The sequence below is a fragment of the Trachypithecus francoisi genome, unplaced genomic scaffold (genome assembly GCF_009764315.1).
Source record: "Trachypithecus francoisi isolate TF-2019V2 unplaced genomic scaffold, Tfra_2.0 Lachesis_group4, whole genome shotgun sequence".
Classification (NCBI taxonomy): domain Eukaryota; kingdom Metazoa; phylum Chordata; class Mammalia; order Primates; family Cercopithecidae; genus Trachypithecus; species Trachypithecus francoisi.
The window spans coordinates 9525495-9553432 of record NW_022681469.1 but is presented as its reverse complement, the minus strand read 5'-3'; the positions used below and the strand labels follow the sequence as shown (position 1 = coordinate 9553432).

The window sequence follows — 27938 nt, the reverse complement described above, 5'->3', positions numbered from 1 at the left end:
AAGCTGACCGGACAGCCCCTTGGAGGGCATGTTTGGGGCCATCAGTGACAAAGACACACGCCTAGGAATGGAACCCAACAAACTGCCTTGGTGCTGGTTAGGTTTTATTTTAACAGGATGTTTTCTCTTATTTTTCAAAATATCAGTTATATCAATATTAGAAGTGTAAACAGGTACAAAATATACAGTACATAGAAACAATTTTCTTAACTAGTCTATTGCCTAATAAAAGTATGCATGAAGGGGCTGAATGAATGGGTGCTGCCAGGTCCCTCCCTCTGCAGGGGAGACAAGACCACCAGTGGCTGCTTCAACAAAACAGGAATGGATATTTGTGTGGTAGGAACAGCACTGTGGTCGAATTAAGAAATCTGGGCCCACCTTTATGATGTTAGATGCTGGAATGAACAAGCCACTTGGCCCCCATACCCAGTCTCGTGAGCTGGGCCCTCCAAGTGCCCCCAACAGGTCTGAGAGTGCCCATGCTAAGGAGGCTAGGGCACAGGGGAGGTGGCTGCTACAAGCAGAAGTTCCTTCGAGGCCTGGTGACTGGACTCTTGTCGGTGTGGGACAAATATTTTAAGAGGGAAAACCTGGAAATCTCTGCTTCCCCGCAACGCTGTTCCAGTAGGATGAGACGTCTCGCCTGTTGCTCTTCCCCACTCATGGCACACCATGTGTACCCACAGTGAGAGGCCGAGGTGTGTCCCCTCTGAGCAGTTTGCACCTCTAAAAAGAAATCCCTGTCCTGCTGCTTCCCAAGGTCACAGTAATGATCAAATGAGATGCATTTTGAAAATGAGAAACCACCATACAAAGTGAAGAGGAGACAGAAGCATCTGGGAGGCAGCCCCAGGTGGGGGTGGGCGGCCAGGCTTTGCTCCCGGGGTGGTGCAGCTCCCCAGTTTCAGCTTCTCCATCTCTCCAGACCTAATGCTGTGATTTCAGACAACTCGTCCTTATGAGGCCTAGGAGTCACACACTAGGAGACACCACCAAGTGCCCTTGGGACAGGTACCGCAGATGGCCTGAAACAGAGAAAAGTTGGGGCCAGCGCTTTTTTGGTGGACCTTTTCAGGAGAGGCAAGCTGGGAAATGCAAACGCTATTCCTGGAAGGGTCCTTCCTGCTGCGCTGAGGTGTGCTCCAAGGGACCCAATGGCCCTCACTGCCCAAGGGCTTGGTGCTCTAGGCTCACTCAGCCCACCTGGGCAGAGCAGGGGCGCCCACGAGATCCCATCCCCAGGAGTCAGCCGGCCAGGGGTCCCCAACTGGCTAACCTTCCAACACACTATCAGACTCAGTGAGATAGTGACAGAAATGCAAGCCCTGAAAACCAAAAGTACCTACAAAATTTAAATGGCCCTATTACTATTTTCCAGCTTTTTCCTCAAGAATTAAAAAAAAAAAAAAACAGGTTTGCAATTAAATTACTTAAAATTCTACAGCGCTCCCATTTCACAGAGAATTCTACTTGGCTTCGAGGTGGCAGCTGTCCTGGTGGATAGTTTCTCCTTCTCCAGTGATCATCAGTTTAGCAACTTGGACATTTGGGTTCTCGCCGTCCTGCGTCTGCCTGAAGCTTCCACGCCTCCCTGCTGCCTGCACACTGGGCTTTTTACACGTGCGGCCAGCCAGGGTCACGGGGCTGGGGGCGCTCACATGTCCCCGCCATCGGTGGGTCCCAGGACACTGAGGCCACAAGTCCAGTCGGTCACAAGGTCTGTGGAGGCCAAAGGTCCTTTGGAGGCGGGGCTCTTGAAGGGGTCGGGTGGTGCGGGCGGCGTCGGGAGTGGCTGGCCTCGGGCCGGGGTCTTGGCGCCCGCCGCATGGTTGCGCTGGTGCTTGCGGAGGTGGTCCTTGCGGATGAAGCTCTTGCCGCAGACGGTGCAGGTGAAGGGCCGCACGCCCGTGTGCGTTCGGTAGTGGTCGATGAGCTTGGAGCGTTCGGTGAAGCGCTTCTCACACTCCGTGCAGGGGAAGGGACGCTCGCCCGTGTGCAGCATGCGGTGGCGGATGAGGTGCGCAGGGCGCGTGAAGCAGCGGCCGCACTCCCCACACCGCAGGGCGCTGCCATCCCGTGCGCTGCCCCCACCGCTGCCGCTGCTGCTGCTGCCGCCGCCGCCGCCACCACCACCGCCGCCGCCGCCGCCACTGCCTGTGCCAGGGCCCGACCCGTCGGGCAACCCACAGCTGCGCTGGTGCGCGCTCAGACTGACCTGCAGCTGGAAGCTCTTCCCACACGTGGCACAGGTGAAGGGCCGGCCCCCGGGGGGCGCCGCGGGGTGCTTCTTCAGCCCTGGCTTGTGGCCAAAGCCTTTGGTCCGGCCAGGGTATTTACAGGGTTCGTTGAAGGGCCTCGGGGCCTGGCTGGGGTCCAAGATGGCCTCTCCGTTATCTGGGGAGGAGTAAGGAAGCCCCTCCGGCCCCGTCCTGGGGTTCAGGCCCACTGGCGGTTTACACCGGAAATTCCAGCCCCACCGGACCCCCCCGAAGAGCCAGTCCCCAGGAGGGGTCTCCTCTTGGGCCACAGCAGGGCTGAGCTCACTCATGTCCCTCTCAGGCCGGGCGGGCTCTCGCAGCCCCAGCACAGGGTCCTGGCTGGGGAAGGAGCTGCCCTGGCTTTCCCAGGCTCCTTCCTGGGCAGGACTAGGGAAAAACCGTGTGGGTTGGCCTGGTCCAAACAGGGTCCCGTGAGCCTCTAGGTCAGTAGGATGTACAGGTGTGGCCACCACCTCCTCTTCCTGGACTTCTGTTTTTATTACAATTTTTACATCTGCTGATAAAGACAAAAAGACAGATATTGACCTGTCCCTTACCTGCTGAGCGAGCCACAATCTGCCACCATCACCTGCTCAGCAGCTGCTTGGCCACACGAACTCCACCAAGGCCCTTGTGGCTGGGCTCAGAGGGCAGCTCAGCAGAGCAGCCTAGTGGTTGTGAGGCTGCCTCCCACCTGAGGACACCAGTGTTCTGGCACCTTCACCACAGGAAAAGCCACCATCATATCTGCTCCCCAGGTTCCATTTTTCAGTGTGGTTGTTAAGGCTGAGCATGAATTGATCCTCAGAAAGGAATTCGGACTGCTGCAGGTAGTGTGCCCCACCGCAGTGCAGGGAATGGGGGTTCAGACAGCTCAGCCACACACCAGCTGTGGGCTGCAGGCAGTTCCTAACCCACAGCTCATCTGTGAATGCCCACTTCACAGGTGTGAGGATTAAACCAGACAACATGTCTGAAAGTGCCTTAGTGAGCTATTTGACATGCAGCAGCATTCAATAAATGGACCCACTAGCTAATGATAGAAATATCAGTGAATAAGAATGTGTTTGATTTTATATAAGTGTACTTGAACTTCACATTCTGAGGTTTCACATCAGGGATCTTAGCTATTAGCACGTGTTTTGGGTGCTAAAATATGACGTTATTAAAGTAACAGGTGACTGGGCTTTAAAACAGAACTAAACAGAAAGCTAACAGATAAATTTGGTGGCAGTTCTTCTGAAATCGGCTTTCAGACACCTGTCTTTGGTAGTACCAATATCTAAGAAGTGGTTTCAGTTCAGTTTTGTTTTCTTCCATGCCAGAGAGAAGCCACAGTTGCTTAAGCCTGGGGAGGAGGTATATCTTTCAATCGATCAGCTTATTAGAATACACCTCTTAACACCATATGAAAAAGCAACAGACTGAAACATGGAAGTCCTCAAGAAGGGCTGCGGACGCCTATGATTTGGGAAGGAGATAAAGAACAGAATGTGCAAAGGGTCCTAAGAGTGCAGACACCCTAATGTCTATTGGCTGGACAGTCAGAGCAGTTCACCAATGAAAATGGGACGCCTGGACGGAGGTATTCCCCACAGGCAAGCATGGCCTTTCCCTTCCTCCTGTTGCCACCCGTACCTTCTGTGGAGGCTGCTGTGTTGAGCTTCAGGGTCCCATCCGAGCATGCTGAAGAGGGATGGTGGGGAGGGAGATCCGCCTGCCAGGAGGTGGGTGGGATGGTGGTGGAAAAGTTGGAATGGACACCTGCAGTAAGGGGAGAACAGAGCCTGTGGGTTAGGGGAGGGATGGGGAGGAGAGAAGACTGCTGGGGAGGAGAGCAGGCTAAGTAAGCTCTGAGGTCCTCCCCACTGGGGGCTTTTCTGAGTGAGCACGAGGACCTAGCCTCTCTGATCCCAGTTCTTTTGGCCCCCACTCTGAGGCAGTGGGAAGCTCAGACATCATTGCTGTGTTTCACATGGGCCCGTCTTGAATAGAGGCAGCCAGTGACTTCAACGCCCAAAGATGGGGCAAGAGGAGCGGCCGCACAGTTATGCAGGGGCCACTGGAACAGGGCCAGAGAGACACCCAGGAACAGCATCTGCAACCTGAGAGAAGCTTGAGACAAGTCCTTTAGTACAGTCCCACCTTAAGATGGGAAAATTTCTAAAGTTGTCAGGTCGGAAGTGTTGAGGGCCCACAGCTCCCCCATGCTGCCACGAGCCCTCCCCTGTCCCTCCCGTGATCCCTGAAACTCATTCCTTATGTCCCCGTCTCAGCCACTTACCAGAGGTGGCGTCCGTGGAGATGTCTCCTGCTCCGGAATCCAGCTGGCTGAGGCCCCAGGGCTCCTCCCCGATATCTGGCTGCCCGGCTGCCCATGCCTCCACGCCCAGGGCCTGCTGCTCCTGGAGCTGGAGCTCACCCTCCTGCTTGATCTGCATCAAGAGGTCTGGGGCAGGAACTGGGGGCCCCGAGCCTAGGAAAGGGAGCGAGTGTGAGGATACAGCATCACGGCCCCAAGAGGTCTGGGGCAGACACGCACCTAGCTGGAGAGGAAGACACAGGGGCCTTACAAGGGTCCAACAGCAAAAGAGCCTGGTGGGAAGGGAGGCAGCAGCAAATAGGATGGGGGCCTAGGGCAGAGCCTGAGGTCACATGGTATTGGGAATGCGGGTAGGGCAGGAAAGGGTGAGGTGGGGGAGGGGAAGAATACACAAGCACATTCTCAGGCCTAGGCTGCCAGTCCAGGGGTAGACTGAGTTGCCCTGGGGATGGCCTGCCCTCACTTGAAACACAGAAATCCTGGACAAAAGTGAACCCCAAGTCCTCCCAAAACCTTACCCCCTCATATATTTAAGTGAGTGCAAAAGAAAAGATCCCAGAGGTAAGAATGACAGAGAACACACAAAGTCCAATCAAGAGTTACAGTGAAAGGCAAGTGACCTAGAGTTGTTGGAATAGGATACAGGCCTTAGGGGCTGGGCTTTCATGTCCATGTGAGGCTGGGAGTGTGGCCGAGCCACCTGCCTAAAGCCAGGAGCCATAGGCTGTGGCCTGTCTGTGAGATGGGGACTAGGAAAACTCCATCTGCCTGCGGGAGCCACCAGGAAGCAGCCTACTTGTCCAGGGCTATGTGTGGGAAAGAAACGCATAAAAACTTGGAATCCCATGTCCACACAGAATTCACACTACCCACACGGGCAGACACCATAAACTGAGAAATTCACAGAAAAATTGGCTGAGAGCCATGGCAACTTAGGAGGCCCCAGCATGGGCAAATGCAGATCTGCCTCAGAGGGGCACCCACACAATGCAGTCCACAGGGGGCTCCTAAGGGAAAACTAAAACCAGAAGAAAAACTAAACCTTACAAAACAGAAGAGGTGCCAAATGGCTATGATAGTCATGGCAGAGTTCACTCCCAAGAACTACAGAAAAAAAGGAGAGGCTGAATGATACAGTAACCTAAGTATGTCTAAGATCATCAAAGAGATAAAGAACAGAATCTTTTTTTTTTTTTTTTTTTTTTTGAGACGGAGTCTCGCTCTGTCGCCCGGGCTGGAGTACAGTGGCCGGATCTCAGCTCACTGCAAGCTCCGCCTTCTGGGTTTACGCCATTCTCCTGCCTCAGCCTCCCAAGTAGCTGGGACTACAGGCGCCCACCACTTCGCCCGGCTAGTTTTTTGTATTTTTTAGTAGAGACGGGGTTTCACCATGTTAGCCAGGATGGTCTCGATCTCCTGACCTCGTGATCCGCCCATCTCGGCCTCCCAAAGTGCTGGGATTACAGGCTTGAGCCACCGCGCCCGGCCAAGAACAGAATCTTTAAGGCAAGAATAGTAAATTACTTTGAAAAAGGTAGATTTGAAAAAGAACTCAACGTTCCAGAAATGACAGAGGCAGTTATGGAAATGAAAAACTCAAATGGATGGCTCTGGCTCAACAACATCAGAATGAACACAGCTAGAGAGAATATTAGTGACTTGGGAGAGAGACCCAGGGAAATAATCCAAAGTACAACATTGAGAGATAAAGAATGAAAAATATGAAAAAGTTAAGAGACATGGAGGATAGAATGAGAAATTCCAACACATGCTGGTAGAAATCCCAGAAGAAGAAAATGGAGAAATGAGTAATGGCAATGGGTAAAGAAATAATGGTTGAGAAATTTCCAAAACTGACGGCATTGTAAGTCTACAGTTTGAAGGAACAGACCAATTCCCAAGTAGGTAATAAAACAAACAAACAAACAAACCTAGACAACATTCATGTGAAATGGAACCATAGGAAAGACAAAGAGAAAAATCTTAAAAGGTACCCAAGAGACAATAATGACATTCAGACTAAGAGTAGATTTTCTTTAGCAACTAGGATATCAGAAGATCATGGAATATCTTCAAATGTTGAGAGAAAACATCTGTCAACTCATTTTATGAGGCTAAGACAATTTTTGTTGCACAAACTAGAGGGGTCGTATATGAACAAATTTAAAAAATAATTTCATATATGAACAGATATGTAAAGATTCTAAATGAAAGAATTACAAATCAAACCCAGCAATATATTTTCAAAAAAGAAAAAGACATAATATATTAAGAACATATTGGGTTTATTCTGAGAGCTCAAGGATAATACTAGAAAATATAATGAACAAAGTTAAGATTAATAGCAAAAACAATAATCATCTCAACAGATGTAAAAACAACATTTAGCTCTTCTATTTCTGACATATGGCTGGCTAGATGTGCAAAGAAACAGAAATTCCTCCCAATGTGGAATATCTAAAATTGCTGAGTAGGCTGGGTACAGTGGCTCATGTCTGTAATCTCAGCACTCTGGGAGGCTGAGGTGGGAGGAGCTCTTGAGCCCAGGAGTTTGAGGCTGCAGTGAGCCATGTTTGCGCCACTACACTTCAGGCTGGGTGACAGGGTGAGACCCTGTCTTAAATAAACAAACAAAAAAAGCCAGCCTAGGCAACACAGAAGACCCTGTCTCCACAGAGGGGAAAAAAAAAGTTTTTTTTAAAAAGTTAGCCAGGCATGGTGGCATCCCCTGTGGTCCCAGCTACTCAGGAGGGCCACTGTGGTCCAAAAACTTCCAGGTCAAGACTGTAGCTTGAAGTGGTCCTAAGTCTGCACTGGCATCAGATGACCAGCCGAGGAACACATACACATTCTCAGGAGGAAAGCATTTTAAACATAGCTTTCAAATAATCAATGAGATTATTTACAGAAATAAAAAAGGAGAGTGAAAGTATGAGGAAACAAGACTATCAAAACTGACCAAATTTTGAAAAAGAATCAAACGTAACTTTAGAGTGGTAAGAAAAAATAACTGGCCGGGCGTGGTGGCTCATGCCTGTAATCCCAGCACTTTGGGAGGCCGAGGCGGGCGGATCATGAGGTCAGGAGATCGAGACCATCCTGGCTAACACGGCGAAACCCCGTCTCTACTAAAAATGCAAAAAATTAGCCGGGCATGGCGGCGGGCGCCTGTAGTCCCAGCTACTTGGGAGGCTGAGGCAGGAGAATGGCGGGAACCCGGGAGGTGGAGCTTGCAGTGAGCCGAGATTGTGCCACTGCACTCCAGACTGGGGGACTGAGCAAGACTCTGTCTCAAAAAAAAAAAAAAAAGAAAAAGAAAAAGAAAAAGAAAAAATAACTGAATTTTTTTTTTTTGAGATGGAGTCTCGCTCTTTTGCCCAGGCTGAAGTGCAGTGGCACAATCTTGGCTCACCACAACCTCTGTCTCCCGGGTTCAAGCGATTCTCCTACCTCAGCCTCCCCAGTAGTGCTGGGAGTGCAGGTGCACCCCTCTGGGCCTGGCTAGTTTTTTTGTATTTTAGTAGAGATGGAGTTTCACTGTGTTGCAGGCTGGTCTTGAACTCCTGAGCTCTGGCAATCTGCCAGCCTTGGCCTCCCCAAATGCTAGGATTATAGGCGTGAGCTACTGTGCCTGGCCAATAACTGAAATTTTAAAATCCAATGTGTAGGTTAAACAACGGAATGGAAATGACTGAATGGTGAATAGTGAACTAACTAGAAGATAGAATAAATTATTCCAACCTTGGCCAGGCACAGTGGCTCACACCTGTAATCCCAGCACTATGGGAGGCCAAGAAGGGTAGATCACGAGGTCAGGAGATCAAGGCTAACATGGTGAAACCCCGTCTCTACTAAAAATACAAAAAAGTAGCTGGAAGTGGTGGTGGGCGCCTGTACCCCAGCCTACTCGGGAGGCTGAGGCAGGAGAATGGCGTGAACCCAGGAGGCGGAGGTTGCAGTGAGCCGAGTCGCACCACTGCACTCCAGCCCGGTTGACAGAGCAAGACTCCATCTCAAAACAAAAAAACAATTATTCCAACCTCAACATAGAGACTGAGCTGAAAATATAAAGAGGGGTTCGAAGTTTTAAAGGATAATATGAAAAAGTTCCAGAATAAAAGGTTAGAGAGAAAGGGGGCAAGGCAAAATTCAAAGAGGGAAGATAACACATTTTCCCAAATTGGTGAAACATTTTAGTGATTACAGCAGGATAAAAGAAAATAAACCCACATCTAGACACATTGTAGTAAAACTGCAGATTACCCAAGACAAGAGACCTAAAAGCAGGGAAAGAAAAAATGCAGATCATCCACAAAGGAATCCTGATTAGACTGGTGGCAGATCATCAATAACAACAACAAAAGCCCAGAAAAAAGGGGCAAATTATCTCCAAAAGCTAAGAGAAAATAACACTCAAGCTAAAATTATGTCTTTCTACTACAGTTGTTCCTTGGTGTCAGTGGGGGATTGGTTCTAGGGCACACCATGGATACCAAAATCCACAATGCGCAAGTCTCTTATATAAACTGGTATAGTATTTGCATATAACCCACACACATCCTCCTGTATACTTTACATCACCTCTAGATTACTTATAATACCTAATATGGCATAAATGCTATGTAGATAGTTATTACTCTGTATTGTTCAGAGAATAATGACAAGAAAAACATCTGTATATGTTTAGTAGACACCTTTTTTCCTGAACATTTCAAATGTGCAGTTACTTGAATCCACAAATGTGGAACACATAAATACAGAGGACTCACTGTATAGGGATGGAATAAAGATATTTTCACACATATAAATATATACAAACTCATATACACACACAAAGTGAGGGTTCATTACCAGCAGACCCACAAAAAATAACTTCTAAAGGAAGAAAAAATTTCTAAAGACTCCTCTATAACAATAGAAACAGAATACATTAACTGTCAAATTAATTAAAAATAACAAAAGTTTGAAAAGGAAAAACCTGAATGAATAATTCCCAAAGGAGGGGCAGGAAAAATACAGAAAAGGCAGAACTAAAGATTAACAGCACAATTTAAGATGGTAGAAAACAATCCAAATAAACTAATAACCATAATCAATGTAAATGGTCTAGACCAGAGCTAAGAAGAAAAAAGAATGTGAACCACTTATCTAATTTTAAGTATTCTGGTAGTCATGTTAAAAAAGTAGGCCGGGCGCGGTGGCTCAAGCCTGTAATCCCAGCACTTTGGGAGGCCGAGACGGGTGGATCACGAGGTCAGGAGATCGAGACCATCCTGGCTAACACGGTGAAACCCCGTCTCTACTAAAAAATACAAAAAACTAGCCGGGCGAGGTGGCGGGCGCCTGTAGTCCCAGCTACTCGGGAGGCTGAGGCAGGAGAATGGCGTAAACCCAGGAGGCGGAGCTTGCTGTGAGCTGAGATCCGGCCACTGCACTTCAGCCTGGGCGGCAGAGCGAGACTCCCTCTCAAAAAAAAAAAAAAAAAAAAAAAAAAAAAAAAGTAAGAACAGGTGAAATACATTTTAACAGTATATTTTATTTAGCCCAAGATATTGAAAATGTTATTTCAAAATCAATATAAAATGATTTATATTATTTTATACACGCATGTTTTGTACACATGGCTTGTTTTTGTTCATGGTTTTTGAAATGTGGTATGTATTTTATCCTTATAGCATATTCCAAGTGCTCAGTAGCTACATGCGGATAGTGGTTACTGTTTGAATATTTAAAAGGTAAAGGTGGCCGGGCGCGGTGGCTCAAGCCTGTAATCCCAGCACTTTGGGAGGCCGAGACGGGCGGATCACGAGGTCAGGAGATAGAGACCCTCCTGGCTAACACGGTGAGACCCCGTCTCTACTAAAAAATACAAAAAACTAGCTGGGCGAGGTGGCAGGCGCCTGTAGCCCCAGCTACTCGGGAGGCTGAGGCAGGAGAATGGCTTAAACCTGGGAGGCGGAGCTTGCAGTGAGCTGAGATCCGGCCACTGCACTCCAGCCTGGGCGACAGAGCGAGACTCCGTCTCAAAAATAAAATAAAATAAAATAAAAGGTAAAGGTAAAGATTATCAGACTAAAACCAAACAAATCCCCCAGCTATCTGCTGTTTACAAGAGACATACCTAAACAGAAGGACGCATAAAGCAATGTAAAAGAATGAAAGATGTACTAAGCCAGAACAATGTAAAGAAATGACTTAGCTATACCATATCACATGAAATAAACTTTAAAAGTAAAAATATTCATAGAAATAAAAAGAATTACTGCATAATAGTAAACTAACCAGGAAGATAAAATAATTCTAAGGTTTTTTTATTTGAGATGGAGTCTTGCTGTCACACTGGCTGGAGTGTAATGGTGCAATCTCGGCTCACTACAACCTCCACTTCCCAGGTTAAAGCGATTCTCCTGCCTCAGCTTCCCGGGTAACTGGGATTACAGATGTGTGCTACCATGCCTGGCTATTTTTTGTATCTTTAGTAGAGACGGGGTTTCGCCATGTTGGCCAGGCTGGCCTCAAACTCCTGACCTGAGGTGATCCACCCGTCTCAGCCTCCCAAAGTGCTAGGATTACAAACGTGAGCCACCACGCCTACTCAATAACTCTAATTTTTTAAGCTTATAATACAGCTTCAAAATAATAAAGCAAAACTGATAAAACTCTAGGGAGAAATGAGCAAATCCATCCTTGCAGTGGGGAATTTTGATGTATCTCTCTGTAATTGATAAATCTAGCTAACTAAAGGTTACATAAAATTTGACCAACTCTACCAATAAACCTGATCAAAGGAACTGAAATAGATTCCAAACACAGAAAACACAAGCTTTTTAAGCTACACAGAGCATTAAGGAAAAATGAACACTTTCTAGGTCATGAAATAGACTTCAGCAAAATTTTTTTTTTTTTTTGAGACGGAGTCTTGCTCTTTCGCCCGGGCTGGAGTGCAGTGGCCGGATCTCAGCTCACTGCAAGCTCCGCCTCCCGGGTTTTACGCCATTCTCCTGCCTCAGCCTCCGGAGTAGCTGGGACTACAGGCGCCCGCCACCTCGCCCGGCTAGTTTTTTGTATTTTTTTAATAGAGACGGGGTTTCACCGTGTTAGCCAGGATGGTCTCGATCTCCTGACCTCGTGATCCGCCCGTCTCGGCCTCCCAAAGTGCTGGGATTACAGGCTTGAGCCACCGCGCCCGGCCAGCAAAATTTAAATGACTAGTATTTTACACACTGTATTTTCTAGCTACAACATAAGTTTGAAATCAGTAACTCCCATACATACTAAAATTTTAAAATATATTGCTTTCTAAATAATCTGAGTCTAAGAAAAAAATCGCAATGAAAATTAGAAGATATCTGGAACCCAGTATTAATGAAAATATTATCTATCAAAATGTATGGGCCACAGCTACAATGGTACTCAGAGGAAATTTTACAGCCTTGTATGTTTACATTAAAAAAGAAAACACAGGGGCCGGGAGCAGTGGCTCAAGCCTATAATCCCAGCACTTTGGGAGGCTGTGGCAGATCACGAGGTCAGGAGATTGAGACCATCCTGGCCAACATGGTGAAACCCCGTCTCTACTAAAAATACAAAAATTAGCTGGGTGTGGTGGCTCGTGCCTGTAGTCCCAGCTACTCAGGAGGCTGAGGTAGGAGAATGGCTCGAACCTGGGAAGTGGAGATTGCAGTGACCCAAGATCGCGCCACTGTAAGCCTGGCGACAGAGCAAGACATCGTGTAAAAAAAAAAAAACAAAAAACAAAACACGGGTAAAAAATTAATGGGTTAAGCAGTCAATGCAAGACATCAGAAAATAAATAACATTTAAGAACCTTTTCAAACGTAGAAGGAGATAATACATGTAAGAGTATCATAAACGAATAAAAGGGAAGACAAAGATAGAATATAGTCAAAGTTGGTTCTTTGAAGAGACTATTTAACCAATTCACCTCTAGCAAGATTATCAAGAGAATAGGAGAGACAGCACCAATAACCAATTGGAAGAATGAAAAAGGGAACATAATGATAAATGTAGCAGAGATTTAAAAGATATAGAGGATATTATGTTATTCCAAGTAATTCGAAAACTCTGGGGAAACTGACAAATTCCTAGAAAAATTTCAACCTGCCAAAACTAAAGAAGAAATAGAAAACCCGAATAGTCCTATAACTAAAATAAATTAAATTGGTAGTAAAAAATCTTCCCCACCAAGAAAACTTCAGGCTCAGGTGGCCCCACTGGTGTTTTCTACTAAACATTCAAGGAATAGATAATTCCAACATTACAAAAACTCTCTGAAATTTAAAAACAGAATGAATACATCATAGCTCATATTTTTAATACCAAAACCAGACAAAGATGGTCTGAGGAAAGAAAATTACAAGCCCATCTCATCCATGAACAAAGATTCAAAAATCCTAAACAAAATAATTAGCATACAGCAATGTACATAAAGGATCATGACAAAGTTAGGTTTATTCCAAGACTGCAAGGTTGTTTCAACATTAGAAAGTAACATAATTTGCCTTACTAGCAGGTTAAGGAAAAAAAACGCATAATCATCTCAATGGATACCAAAAGAAATTATATAAAATTCAAGTCATTACTGTTAGAAACACCTAGCCAACCACAGACAAAGGAAACTTCTTTAGCCAGATAAAGGATATTTGTAAACAAAATCTTTAGCAAATGTTATACTCAATGTGAAAAGTTAAAAAGTGTTCTCTTTAAAATAATGAACCAATAGGATACCTGGTATCATCATTTCTATTTAAGGATTTTCTGGGAGTTCTCAGTCAACACAATAAAACAAGAAAAAAAAACCCATAAATATTTAAAAAGAAATTATTACTCATAGATATGATTAACTTTTCAGAAAATCTGAGAATGATTAGACAATAGAAAGGTTATTAGCATTAATGAAAATTTTAGTAGGGTTCCTAGATCGTTAAATAAATGAAAGACAACTACATTTTTATATATTAATACTGTGAGGTTTTTGAGAAAGCCTATCAATTACAATTTTTCTTCCTTATCAAGGGTCTTAACAAACACAGAAACAAAACAAAAAGAGGAAGACAGGAGAGGCTAAGCTATTTTTATTACTGATAATTCAGGGCATAATTCTGCATAAAGGGCAGAGACATTGGAATGAGCTCTTGTGATGGGAGAAAAAGCATTTAGAGAGGGGTATTCTCTGCCCTCAAGTCCCCAACAGCAACAAACAGAAAATACAATTTAAAAAAATATAGCACCGACAAAAGTGATTTTTTTTTAAAAAAAAAAGAACCTAGGAATATATATCTAATAAAATATGTCCAAGACTTTAATATAAATATAAAACTTCATTGCGACATTATAGACGAACCAAATGGAGAAACTTAGGGCATTCACAGGTAACATGACTGAATATAGTAAAAGTGTCAATTCTCTCCAAAATGTTAATAGATGGAATGCAATTGCAACCATAACCCCAACTGGAATTTTTCATGGAACTTGATAAGGCAATTTGAGGGTTTATCTGAAAGAGCAAAGGGAAAGAAGAGCCAAAGTGCAGTGAAAAAGAAGCAGAGTCTCCACCTCAGAGCACCACAAAAGTCCATTTCTGAAGGATGAAGAACTTGAACATGAAAGATGAACTCTGAAAACCCTTAGTAGGAAATATGAGAAGGTGCACTGGTGCGCTACAGCATTGAAGAACGTAAACATTTCTTAATTGTTTAAGGCACAAAAAGGATAAACCATAAAGGAAAGACTAGTAAATCTAAGTACTTTAAAATGAAAAGCATCTGTTCTTTAAATATACTACAAATGGAAAAGATAACAGCAACACACATAGTTGACAAAAAGATTAATATTTAGAATACGTAAAGAAAATTTACAGGCCAGGCACAGTGGTTCTTGCCTGTAATCGCAGCATTTTGGGAGGCCGAGGCAGGCAGAGATCACTTAAGGTCAGGAGTTCAAGACCAGTCTAGCCAACAGAGCAAGACTCTATCAACAGAGCAAGACTCTATCAACAAAACACAACTTAAAAAAATGCACAGAAGACATAAACACACATTTCACAGGAGAGGAAGGACAAATAGCTCACAAATAGAGGATGTAATGTTCAATGTCATTAATTAGGAAAATCCAGGTTTTAAACCATAAATTTTAAACCATTTCCCTCACACCAAATGGGCAGAAATAAAAACAGCATTTCCCAGGCTGGTGAGGATAAGGTGTGATTGGAACCCCCAGGCCCTCCTGGGAATACCAGCCGGTATCCCCACTTGACATCACCTGGAAAAGTTTGAACACGTATCTCTTCCTTCCTGTGGCCCAGCAGTTCCACTCCTGGATCTACACCTAGAGAAACTTTTACATATGCATAAGAATGTTCACAACAGCAAAAACAGCTAAAAAAAAAAAAAAGAAAAAAGAAACAACACGAACACCCACCAACAGTAGAAGGAATAAATACATTGTGTTATGGTCATAAAATACAAAACTGTAAAGTGCTGAAAATCATGAAAATGAATGAGCTACAGCTCATTAACATAGATGGCTCTCAAAAACATAACGGCAAATGAGAAAACCAGGTTAAGGAAGAACATGTGTGGTATGATTCCATTTATAAAAAGTTCAAAAGCAGGTAAAACCAAATGTGTTACTTAGGATACATACTGAGAGAATAAAAATGTAAAGAAAGGCAAGGGACTCTATTTCTGAATTTTCAGTTTATGTAGACTATAAAGGAAGGAAGGGGTGTGATCAGGGAAGGACGGGGGTCCAGGAGGTTCAAGCTGTGGTCTCTCTCTCATGCTGGGTGTTGCGAATACGGGTTTACTACTAATCTCTAAACGTCATATGAATTTTGTTCTGTATGTATTTTGTTTGTTGTTATGTATAATACACAGTAACAATGTTGTAAAACAGGGGTCCCCATGCCCTGGGGAACCTGGACTGCACAGCAGGGGGTGGGTGGAAGACGAGCAAGTGAAGCTTCATCTGTATTTACGGCCACTCTCCATCGCTGGCATCACCGACTGAGCTATGCCTCCTGTCAGATCAGTGGTGGCATTAGAGTCTTACAGCAGCGCAAACTCTATTGTGAACTGTGCATGCGAGGGGTCTGGGTCACACTCCCTTCTTATGAGATGGAACAGTTTCATCCCCAAACCATCCTCCTGGCCCCCCATCGGTGGAAAAATTGTCTTCCATAAAACTGGTCCCTGGTGCCAAAAAGGTTGGGGACCGCTGTTTTTAAAAAAACAAAACACAATATTTTTAAAAAGGAAAGCATCTGATACAATGTAACACTTGTTTGCAATAAAAACTTTTGGGTAGCCTGGTTAGAAAGAAATGTCTTCGACAGTATTTTCAAAAGCCAAAGGCAAAAATCATACTTAAGCCTAAAACTCTAGAAATATATCTTGTCCACAGACAGGATGCCACTATCACTGCTGCTATTCAACAATGTCCTAGTCAAACTGCTAAACAAGAAAAATAAAGTTATAAAAAGTTAAAAAGCAGACACAATCTTTGTATGATTTGTAGGGGATATAATAATCTACATAAAAAATCCAAGACAATATAAAGAAACAAACCATTAGACATGAGAGCAAGATTTTTTTTAAATGAAAGTCAACAGCATACCTGTACACCTGCAATAACTATTAATACATGTAATAAACTGTAAAACTCCCATTTATAATGAAAAACAACTATCAGGAGAAAACTGTAAAATCTTACTCAAGCACATAGAAGCAAGCCTTCAATAAATGAGTCTTCCAGTTATTAGAAAGGCTAATGTTGTCATGAGAGCGATTCTCCAGAAATTAGACTGTAAAGTAAATGCAGTTCCAATCAAATTTCCAACAGGATTTTCTTAGGAACTTGACATACAGATCCCAAAATTCATATAAAAGAACAAAGATCCAAGAATAGCCAAGACAATTTTTGGAGCAACAAGTAGAGAAGAATTAGTCTACTAGATATCAAGGCTTATTATGAAGCTAAAAGAGCAAGGTGTTGGTGCAGAGACTGACAAACAGACCAATGACACAGAAGAAAGCACCCAGAAACAGCCTTGTGCACATGCAGAAACCGGCTCAGGACAGAATCGCATCACAAATCAGTGGAGAAAAGCTAACACATTCAGCAAACTTTGTTGGAAAATCAGACCATCGTTGTCGGAGGAAAAACTGAAACCCTCCCTTGCAAGCTACGCATATTTTAATTCTAGATAAATTAAAGACTTAAATTTGAAAAGCAAAACTTTTAAAAATTTATAAAAAAAGAGAGAATATCTTTCTGACCTTGAGTGAGGTAAGCAAAGATCTCTTACTACAGAAAAAGCACAGATCATAAAGGAAAAGACTGACATGTTTGACTCTGATTCAACAGTGAAAACTTGCATACAAGAACTACAGCGTTAAAAGACCTACCACCGACACGGAGAAAATGTTTGTAATGCAAATAAGAGACAAAGGATTCGTATCTAGAACACATACAAAGAAGCCCTGAATCAATAAGAAAATGAAGAATATCTCAACAGAAAAACAGAAGACAATTCATTGGAGAAGCAACCAAATAATCATATAAAAAGGGTGCACATATTCACTAACAGTAGGGAAAATACAAGTTGAAACAAGAGGCCACCTCACCCCCATCAGGTTGGCAAAAATGTAATTACGGAAACTGGGCAAAGACGTTAGGAATCAAGTTCTAGGAGCACCTGTTGGCACTGGGTACCCGGGGGAGGGCCATACAGTAGCAGAAAAGGTGAAATCAAGCCTACGACGTGGGGAGGCCACTGCTGGGTCTGTTTCCTGGAGCAGCGTCCCCACAGGGGCTCAAAGAAACAGGCGCAAGAACGCTCACTACAGTATCGCTTGTGAGAGTGAACAATCAGAAAAAGCTTAAGTGCCAATCAGTGGAGGAATGGAAAATAAATTACAATATAGTTGCTTCTGGAATATTAACCATCTGTTAAAAGTAATGAACTTGATCTACATGTATCAACACGGATACGTCTGAAATACAGAATAATGAGTGATAAATATAACAACATCTATGTAATTTTTCAGAACACAAAAAAACCATACTATATATTGTTTACAGCTACCAAAGTACACAGCAGACGTTTTAAAATGTGGATAGGAAGAATAAACACAGAAAATCCAGGACAAGGGGTTGCCCTAGGGAGGCCTGGGAGACCTAAAAAGGGATTTAAATGGTATCAGAAATACATTATTTCACGCACACACACCACACACACACACATTTTAAATTTTGAAACAGCATACATTCAGCAAATAGTTATTGAATTACTGAATTCCTACTCTGTACTAGGCAATATTCTAGGTTCCTAGAATGATCAAACAGATAAAAATCTTTCTACTTTTGGAATTGACATTCTAATGGAGACCTGACATATGATGAATGTATAAATAGGAAACATATATATGACGTGACGCTGTCTGACACGAAGACAGAAGCAGGAAAGGAGGCCCAGAGTCCTGGGTGGGGAGGGGCTGCAGTACCAATGACAGGAAAGGCCTGCAGGTGGGACCTGCCTAAGGAGCACTCCCAGTAGAGGGCACTGCAAAGGCCTTGGCACAGGGCAGAGGGGACAGCAACATGGATGGTGCAGCTGGGCAGAGTGGGAGAAAAGTGGAGGAGGTGAGCCGATGGTGCGGGTCAGATGGAAAGCCAGGACTTGCGTTGACTTGGGTCTAAAAGGGATCACTCTGCTGGGCTGAGACGAGACTCTGGGGGATCAGAGCAGGAGGAAAGGGGCTGGTGACAACCTTAGCAGTAGATAATGGGCCTAGGTGGCAGAGTAGAGGGGACAAGGCCAAGTAAGAAGACAGACCTTTCAGCACCATGGAGGGCCCTGGTAACGAAGGTTGGAGAGGTTTTGGTGGAAGAGGTAACAGAGTGGGAGGGAAGGGGCAGGAGACAGCAAGCGCAGATGTCCCCGAGGGGCTCTGCCACAAAGGGGAGCAGAGCAACAGGCAGGGGCTGCAGGGGTAGAGGTCAAGGCATGATTGCTTGTGTTGCCCTTGAGACGGTGGCATGAGGTGGGATCTGGCGCCAGATTGAAGGAGAATTTTGGCTGGAGGGCTGACAGTTTAGCAGTCACAGGAGTGAAGGCAGAGAAGGGGGCACAGGTGCAGACAGATGGCGTGGGGAGGGCTGTGCGAGTGCTGTGTTTCTCTATAATTTAAAAAAAAAGGGTTAAAATATAAAACTATTCTCAGTTGTGCACCATACACAAACAGATGAGCTAGGTTTGGCCCTCAGCCACAGTTTGCTGGCCCCTGGGCTAAGGAGACACAGTGTGACAGTGTGGCAGAGCGCCCACTGAAGTCGCTGGTCGTGAATGTCATGTGACACCAGCAGCCAGCTTACCTGGTTCTCTGCAGTCATGTGCAGCTGCTTGGCTGCAGGTGCAGAACACCAGTGGATTTCACAGGTGGATACAATGACCAAAACGGGTAAGAGCGCTGAGGCTGTGTGCAAGGGGGAACCACAGTGGTGGGCATGGAGGGAAATGAGGATGAGCTAGGGCAGTGAAAAGGCAGCAGGGTTGATGGCTTGTAGGTCTTGAAGGACTGGAAATTGCTGGAATAGGATACCAGACAGGGAATTGAAGGGACGGCAGGAGGCGGCCGGGGAGTGGTGTGCTGGAGATGGAGATGGAGGTGTGGTGCAGTCACTGTCATCACAGTCACGGATGGCCGTGGAATGGGTGGAGGGGCACAGGACCATCCGCATGGAGGCTGCCATGGCCAAGACTGAGGGCAGGAAGAGTGACAAGAAGAGAGGGAAGGTCTGCAGAAGCAGCAAAAAGACAAGGCCTGAGACCCAAAGGCAGGTCTCTAGACAGGGATTGAGGCTGGCAGAAGCACAATCTGAGGGGTCAGGACCCTGTCCCCGGTGGGCCTGGGCTCAGAGGGAGGCAGGGAAGAGGATGACAAGCACTCAGAGGGCTGCAGTCCCCTGGAGCTCAGTCCGAGCAGGGAGCACTCAGTACCTGCGTGGTCTGCTGAGCCCTGAATCCCACAAGGTTCAGTGGAGGGATGTACAGGAGGTGAGGAGAAGGGGAGGTGAGGTCTCACAAGGCATGGGCAAGGCCAAATGTGGCAAGGGATGAGCTGGGAGTCCTGGCTTCTCAGACAAAGGGGAGAGAGAGAAAGGCCACACAGAATCCCTGCCAACAGGCTCAAGGTGGACAGTGGAGTTTGTGTCTACTTATCTTGTCTAATGGTGGGTAGAGGCCACCATTCAGGTAGAGCTGCTGAACATCAAACGATGCAGCTAGAGAGTGTTACGGGGTCTTACCAGTAACCAGAATATATTTCGAGGCCCCTCTTTACTCTTGTTTAATGATGCTGTGGAAGTGAGGGAAGCCTCCCCACACAGTGTGAATACAATGAAACCCACCCACCCAGAACCTCCCACCCAGGCTAGGAAGCTGGATGCGCATGGGTTGTAACCCTCTTTTCCAGCCCAATAGTATGTGTTCTCAGCCGTCTTTCTGTTCTCTAGCGTTCAGCACTGTCCTTGACACCTAGAAAATTCTCCAAATACATCTGTAGAACTAAACTGTCAATGTCCTGATGACGACTGGCAAAGCGCCCAGCTCAGAACATGCTTCTGCCCTTAGGAAAGTGCAAATCTGACTGACATGAGATGATGAACATGGGGGATGCGTTTAATCTCACACAAGTGCAGTACAGGAGGGCCTCTGCGGAACACCACCTTTCTCAGTGTCAGACAAAAGGGAAAACCAAGGCAGGTGGGACGGTCAAGGGCGGGTCTTCTGGAGGAATCAGGGGTCGAGCCTTGCAGAGATGTGGTCTCCGTGGTCAAATGACCCAGCAGGTCTTCACTTTAGGAATTTGGTTTTTCTCCTGTGTCCACCTGTCCTTCCCTTAACTTTCAAAGGTGCTGACTGGCTCCAGGGAAATCTGAGACACTGATTTCTGGTAACCAGATTCACCTTAAATAAATGTGTGCTTCTAATCATACCGAACCATAAGGCTGACCAAGGGGTATATGTTCTACAACTGCTATGGGTTTAAATTAAGGTTGGTTCTTCGAGGCAAGGCTGACTCTTTGCAAAGCTTTGAATTAATTTTGTTGTCAATATACAGCTGACTTTGAACAACATGGGTTTGAACTATGCAGGCCCAGGCCCACTTCTTATTTTTTTTTTTTTTTTTTTTTGAGACGGAGTCTCACTCTGTCGCCCGGGCTGGAGTGCAGTGGCCGGATCTCAGCTCAATGCAAGCTCCGCCTCCCGGGTTTACCGCCATTCTCCTGCCTCAGCCTCCGAGTAGCTGGGACTACAGGCGCCCGCCACCTCGCCCGGCTAGTTTTTTGTATTTTTTAGTAGAGACGGGGTTTCACCGTGTTAGCCAGGATGGTCTTGATCTCCTGACCTCATGATCTGCCCGCCTCGGCCTCCCAAAGTGCTGGGATTACAGGCTTGAGCCACCGTGCCCGGCCAAGCAGGCCCACTTCTAAGTGGATTTTCTTCTGCCTCTGCCACGCCTGAGACAGCAAGACCAACCCCTCCTCTTCCTTCAGTCTACTCAATCTGAAGATGACAATGAGGATGACCTTTATGATGACTCACTTCCACTTAATTAGTAAATATCTTTTTTTTTTTTTTTGAGACAGAGGAATTCCTCTGTCGCCCAGGCTGCAGTGCAGTGGTACAATCTCGGCTCACTACGAGCTCCACCTCCTGTGTTCACGCCACTCTTCCTGCCTCAGCCTCCTGAGTAGCTGGGACTACAGGCACCCGCCACCACACCCAGCTAATTTTTTGTATATTTAGTAGAGACGGGGTTTCACCGTGTTAACCAGGATGGTCTTGATCTCCTCACCTCGTGATCTGCCTGCCTCGGCGTCCTAAAGTGCTGGGATTACAGGTGTGAGCCACCACGCCCAGCCTATTTTCTTTTCCTTATGATTTTCCTAGTAACATTTTCTTTCCCCTAGCTTATTGTAAGTATACACTTTGTAACACATAGAACATACAGAATATGTGTTATTGACTGTTTGTATTATCAATAAGGCTTCTGGTCAATGGGAGACTATTAGTAAACTTTTTGGAGAGTCAAAAGTTATACGTAGATTTTTGGCTGGGTGGGACCGGGGCTAGTGCCCCTGGCCCCTGTGTTGTTCAAGGGTCCACTATGCTCCTGCCTTCCCTCTCAGTGTCCTCCTCTCCCTCCCCTCATCCTGTCCCCTGCTTTTGTCTCTTCCTCAAAGATTAGGTTTGCCACCTGTTAGAAAGTGTTCATTTCTGGAGCATTAGCTGAATAAGTTAGAGATTAAAACTCAACTATAAAAAACTCAGACATAAAACCTGTAAGTTTCCTGTTTCTCCTCGGCTCTCTCTGGAAAGATCACATACTTTCTGGCCTTCCCATCTCTGTTTCCCGTACATCACCTGATGCCTCCCTGGCCTTCTCCCAGCCCTTACCTGGACTCGGGTCCACAGGAACATCTGGAATCTTGGGGCCAGGGCGGCGCCAGTTGCAGGGCTCCTTCCCTTGTTCAATCTGGGAGAGGACCTCGGGCTTGGAGATGGCGTAGTCTGAGGAAAGACAGAAGGTTAGTTTTTGCCACGTTCCAGTCAGAGCTGGCGACAGTCAGCCCAGAAAACCAACAATGGTTTAGAAATGAAATCTCTTGATTGTCACAGAGCAGGAGCTTCCAACCGCAGGCAATTTTGCTTCCCAGGGGACATTTGGCAAAGTCTGGAGACAGTTCTGGTTGTCGTGCCCAGGGCTGGGGGAAAGGTGATTGGCATCTGGACGGCAGCGGCCAGGAAATGCTGCTGAGCATCCTATGATGCAGAGGATGGCCCCCGACACACAGAATCACCTGGTCCCAAATGTCAACAGTGCCGGGGTGAAGAAACTGCTGCAGAGCACGCACGTTAAACAGCAGTGCACTTGTGCTGACAAAACATAACCTCACATCTGCACCTGCTCCTGTCCTCTCTAACAGGCCTCGCTGCCCTCGGCTCCAGGGTCACACAGAAACCATCGGGAAGAGGAAATCAGCCCAGGAAGAAACAGAGTGCAGGCCCTTCCTGGGCAGGATCATATAAGGAGAGCAGCAGTAGCCCCAGGGGCTGACGGAAGCAAGGTTCTGAGACATGAAGAAAATGTCTGCTGCAAGCAGCACCGTCTGCCCATGTTCTCCACTGACCTCGAGGCACGTCGCCATAGGAGCCACGCATGTCTGCAGGAGAAGACTGAAAGAAAGAGTCTTTCTCTAACGTGAGTCGATTACATACTGGATCTGAGAGCAGAAGGGGCCTTCCTGCTCCAAGTCAGCACCAATAGAAAGGTCCACACCCTGGGCCTGCGTAGGAGAGAAGCCACCGCCTTTCCCAGCCTGGCATTCTGGGAAACTCAACACAGGGAGAAGGAAACTTTTAACTCCATCACCCAGGGCTCATCTTTCACAACAGATAACAACTTGCAAGGTCAACAGTGTTTTTGGTGATTTACATATTACTGTCATGAAAACAACTATGTGGAGGGAGAAGTTTGAGGACTCATTTAACAGAGAAATGAGTGTCAGGTCTTACCCAGGGAGACCAGTGTCTCGTAGTTGCCCCTCATCACGTGCTTGTAGAGCTCCTTCTGCCAGTCCTCCAGCTTGCCCCACTCCTGCTCGGAGAAATACACGGCCACATCATCAAACGTCACGGGCACCTAGAACCACAAGTGTCACACTCGCTCACCCACACGCTCACAGGTTTGGCCGCTTGACCTCCCCAACCCCAAGGAATCCCAGGGCTACCTTGGGGGCCTCCCCCTTGCTGCCCGGGGGCAGTCGCAGGATCCAGAAGTTCCTGTTGCGCAGCAGGTTCTCCACGTTCTCCAGCCGCCTCTGCAGCAGCCCGTACTCCTGCAGCAGGGTCCCCAGCACGGCCCACTTGCCCTCCAGCTGGTTCCCGAACTCCACAGCCGTCTTCTCACAATCGGCCAGCTTCTTCTCAGCCATCCCGGTTCGACCTTCTAGGGAAAGCAGGCGAGCAGCCTGCGATTCAATCTTCCTCTCCATGGCCTGAATCGTGGCTGCCATCGTCCACGGAGAAATCTTTGAGAAACAAAAAAGAAACCGGCATCATTCTTTCCACCCACTGACTTCATTGAGCCCCTCTCTCACTAATATGTGTGGACAAGTGGGGCTATCCTGTACCACATGCCAGATCTCAGGCTGGCAATCACCTGTTTGGGTATGTTAGGTCTATGTCTGGGTGGGTGCCTTTACTCCAGGCCTCTGCAGCACAGTGCAGACCCTTCTCACGGTGCTTACCACCCTACACAGTAATTTCCTACCCACGCCTATACTGTGGGCTCCCTGAACAAGGTATTGCATCTTTTCATACCACAGTCCTTGACACATGGCAGGTACCCAGTGCAATTTTGCTGTGTAAACAGTGACTTAGCATTGCTGAGCATTTTAGTGGAGAAATGGCAAACTGCAGATTTACTAGAGCCCAGCCTGCACCTCCCCTCATGATTACACAGGAACTGTCTACTGATGATGACCCAGCAAAAAAAACAGCTGGTTCACTGAAACGGCACAAACAAGAGTATTGCTCAATTTCTTTCTTTTTTTTTTTTTAAACATCTCATGTCCCCTTTTAATAAACATAAAAATATAATGGCCAGTTCCTCTTCCCCCAGGATAGTCTCATTTTGTCCTCTTCCCATCTGCCCCTCCCCCACAAGCTAAAATCCCCATGACTGCAAATCTCCATCAGTCCAGAGTTTTTTGACACTGCATGAGCCCTACAAGATTCTTTCTCTTTCCCAATTCCCACCCGCTCAAGGTAAAAATGATGGCCTCCGACATTTTTGTAGCTGTACCAGGAACAGTGACATACCCTGCAGTCTGATGAGGAAAATGGACATATGCCATAAAGTTAGACTTGTATATGGGCAGCAACCATCTTAATTAGAGATGAGGGGCTTCCCTGTCACTGGAAATGTTCACATGGTGTATCAGTGACCCGCAGCTGGGAAAAGGAAGAATGGGCACATTTTGCCTTGGGTAGGGAGCTGGACTGTTTGAGCCACCTACATCTGAATGTGGGACCTACAGGGCAGAGAGACGCTCTTGGTATCGGGACCTGAGGATCAACGCCTCCTTACAACATTCTGCAAAATAATTCCTCAACAAAAGGTAGGTGACTATTTTCAAAATGAATAAGTGGCTACTAGAAACCAATGTGGATTAACTTAGAGAAAGTCACTGAGAACTAGAATGTGGACGGACACCTCAAAAAACAGACAAAAGGAGAGTTTGAGCAGAGGCAGAAAAAAACTTGTCTAGGACAGTGCTTAAGAGACTATTTGGAGGGAAGCAGGACCCAAACAAGGTAGGACTCTAAAGGGTCTTCAAGGCTGGGAGGTTCTGGACAAGCTGAACTGTTTCTAGGCGAAAACCCCAATGCGGGTGGGAGTCTTGCTCTTAAGTAGTAGGTGGTGCCACAGCACCTGGGTGGGCTGGCTTGGTTCTGGGCTTGAGTCCATCCTCCACCTAAGGCCACTGTTCCTTCCCTCGCCTCTCCTTTCTCAGATCAATCCCTGTCACGTGATCCCAGACACCAAGAGTTTACTCCAGAAGCTTCTTTTCAACTGGTCACCAGCTCCCCATCCACTGAAATCTTCCCCATCCTCCATGTGCATTATTACGGTCTTTGTGTGGCATGAAAGGGATCTCTGCATAAACTACTATATTAAGAAAATATTAGTCTTTTACTCATGGACAACAAGGTGCATGGTTTTCCTACAATTCTGATGGGGCCAGGAAGCCCCGTGCAAGGCCTTCACACTATGTGGTGGGAGGTGGCGACTGTGCGCTGCTCACTCCAGCCCAGCTTCTTACTGACAGGTGGCTGGAGTATGTGGGGTTGTCCTTAGACTCCTGCCAGGGGAGCCGAAACTCTTTGCTTGAGAGGAGCTGATGGTAAGAGGAGCCGGATCCCTCACCCGCAGGATGAAGTCCAGCCATGCAGGCCCCTTCCTAGTCCCTCTCTGCAGTCTCCTTTCCCACTGCCTCCAAACCAAAACCATCTTCTCCAGGTTCATGGACTCCTTTCTGTTCCCGAACACGCCCTGCACTGTCCCGTCTCTCTGCGCCTTTGCCCAGGCACTCCTCCCTCCCTGAAAGCACCACGGGTCTAGCTGGGCCTGAAATCCTAGCCTTCCCTAAAAGCCGGGCTCAAATCACAGAGGCGCAGAGCATCAGGCCAGGAGGGGTGGACAGCGGTACCAGGTGGCCCCCTGACACTCCTTCCCCGGGAGCCTACCGCAAGCTTCCACCTGGGCGCCAGCACTCACCCCTTTCTGTTTTGCACGATTATTGCCTGCGTACCCGTCTGCTTGGTCCTTGAATACACGGAGCCACTGTGTGTCTTTTTCCACACTTTCCAGCTGAGTAATCCTGGGCAAGTTAACTTCTCTAGGCCCTAGGATTTTCTTTTGTATGACAGAGATTAACACCAGTACCCACCCGACAGGCTTGCTGTGAGGACAGACTAACGCCTCAACAGGGCTTGTTCAAGTGCCTGGCTCTATATTCCCTTCCGAGCCGACCCCGGGGAGCTGGGCACGTAGTGGGTGTCGGTGTATGCGGATTCGAAGCCGGACACCTCCCAGGTGCCACCAGGCCGCTGCGGGGGAGATGGAGAAGGACCTACAGGCGGAGCGCCAGGCAGAGAAAGGAGCCGCGGGTTGGGGGGGGGGCACCCAGAAGGAGGGGACAGCGGCTGGGGCGGGGGCAGGAAGCCCCGGAGGGCCAAAAGAACTTGGCGTGGGGCGGCCCCGGCGCGGGGACAACCGTTCCGCCAGCGCTCTGGCTCGGCTCAGAGTGGGGACCCGGCCGACGGGCGCAGTAGGCCCCGGCGGACCCCGCGCCCCATTCGCGGGAGCCCCAGGCCCTGTGGTCCGGTCCGGACCCCGGAACCCCTCCCCAGGGCCTGCGGCGCCGTGTGCCGGGCCCGGACCGCCCGGGGCCCCCAGGCCGCGAGTCCGTGCGCGCGCGGGTTGCCCTTACCGGAGCCGCGACCGCCTCGGCCATGGCCCTCCGCTGTCCCGCCCGGGCCCAAAGGAAGTCGTCGCCGCCGCCGTGCGCGGCACCACGCAGGCCCGGCCGCCCGGTGCTCTCTCCGCAGGCGGCGCCTGCCTGGCCTTGCCTCTGCCGCCGCTCCTCGCTGGCTACCCCTGCGCCGCGCCACCCGCAGTCGCGCCGCCTCCGTCAGCACCCGGCCGGTCCACACTGCATCCTGGGAGCCGGCGCCGCGGCCCGGCCGACGAAGGCCCGTGAGGCTTCCTGGAGGCAGCGCGGCCGCACAGCCCCACCTGCAGCCCGAGAGGCGAACGGCAGGCGCGGCGCCCGCCTGCCCGCGGCCCGGCCCCGCCCCGCCCCGCCCCGCCCAGCCCCGCCCGCGGGGCCCGACGGGAGGACCTAGCGACCCTGGCCGATCGCGCGACCCCGGCCGGACTGCGGAACGCAGGGGGAGTCGCTGCACTGGCCCCGCGGCCCAGCCCGAGGATTCGGTTACCGAAAGGGTCCCCCTCATGGACCCGCCTGGCAGCGCCCGCGGGCGAGCACGGGCTTCCGGGCAGGGCGGCCCCCTGGCCCCGGGAGGCCCGGCTCCCCTTACCCCGCCCCAGGGACACTTCTGCTGCCCGAGGTCCTGGGTCTGGAGGTTTGGGCTATATTGCGGGGAGACAGATGTAGCTCATGCCCATCTGTGTTTGAAATGGAATAAATACTTTAAACAGCAGGAATATAGTTCGGTAAACCCCGGTAGGCAGCCACCTAGCATTTTCTGTAATGGGTTTATTACAGTAAATATTTTTCAGGGGCATGAGCAGTGGAACGCAATAGCATCATTTAAAAGTATTTCGGTGAAGGTCTTGGTAGGGACAGATGTTCATGATGTTTTAAGAGAAAAAGCCTGTCCGGGACGATCCTGTCTTTGTTTTAAAAATAACATTTTAAAACAATATAGGACATATGTAGCGTTATATACTGTGTACATGTATAATTATAGTTTTGAAAAGTTTGGAAGCATATATATCAACATGGCCTCAGTAGTTTTAATAGATCACAGGCCGTTTTTATGCCTTTTCTGATTTTTTCTAATTCATGTTTTTGTTTTTCCATAACAAGGATAGTATTTTTAAACAAGGAGAGAAAAAATTTAAATGTTCGTAAAGAGGCCAACCAGAGCAGTGGGAGGAGGGCGTCTTGGACGGGCCCCTACGTAGTTTCAGAGGCTCATTGCCTTTCAGGAACACGACTTGCTCATCTGTGTA

General features: G+C 47.6%; 1 protein-coding gene and 1 long non-coding RNA gene across 7 annotated transcripts; one reads left to right on the top strand and one right to left on the bottom strand.

The window, feature by feature from the left end:
- Positions 1–86: 86 nt before the first annotated feature.
- Positions 87–26994, bottom strand: LOC117072849 (zinc finger protein 746). Of its 6 annotated transcripts, none has more exons than XM_033193290.1 (7): positions 26671–26994; positions 23404–23703; positions 23189–23315; positions 22070–22183; positions 4546–4737; positions 3900–4025; positions 87–2778 (listed from the first exon to the last, which is right to left on the bottom strand). In XM_033193290.1, exons 1-7 carry the CDS (start codon positions 26692–26694, stop codon positions 1658–1660), a joined length of 2004 nt encoding a protein of 667 aa, XP_033049181.1. In that variant the 5' UTR covers positions 26695–26994; the 3' UTR covers positions 87–1657. The 6 variants fall into 6 exon arrangements, with proteins under 6 accessions (XP_033049181.1, XP_033049183.1, XP_033049186.1 ...); XM_033193292.1 differs by having other exon boundaries at positions 87–2775; XM_033193295.1 differs by having other exon boundaries at positions 23189–23270.
- On the top strand, positions 24237–25384 carry LOC117072850. Its single transcript, XR_004432974.1, has 2 exons — positions 24237–24991; positions 25192–25384. It is a non-coding gene; the product is annotated as an uncharacterized LOC117072850 (long non-coding RNA).
- Positions 26995–27938: the final 944 nt, after the last annotated feature.

Bases quoted from the DNA above. Each gene is read 5' to 3' on its own strand.
- LOC117072849 (XM_033193290.1), bottom strand. From the start codon at position 26,694: ATGGCCGAGGCGGTCGCGGCTCCG. The intron at 23,704-26,670 runs GTAAGGGCAACC...TGTTTCTCAAAG, and splicing joins CCGAGGCGGTCGCGGCTCCG to ATTTCTCCGTGGACGATGGC. The intron at 4,026-4,545 runs GTAAGTGGCTGA...CCCTTACTGCAG, and splicing joins CTCCACGGACGCCACCTCTG to GTGTCCATTCCAACTTTTCC.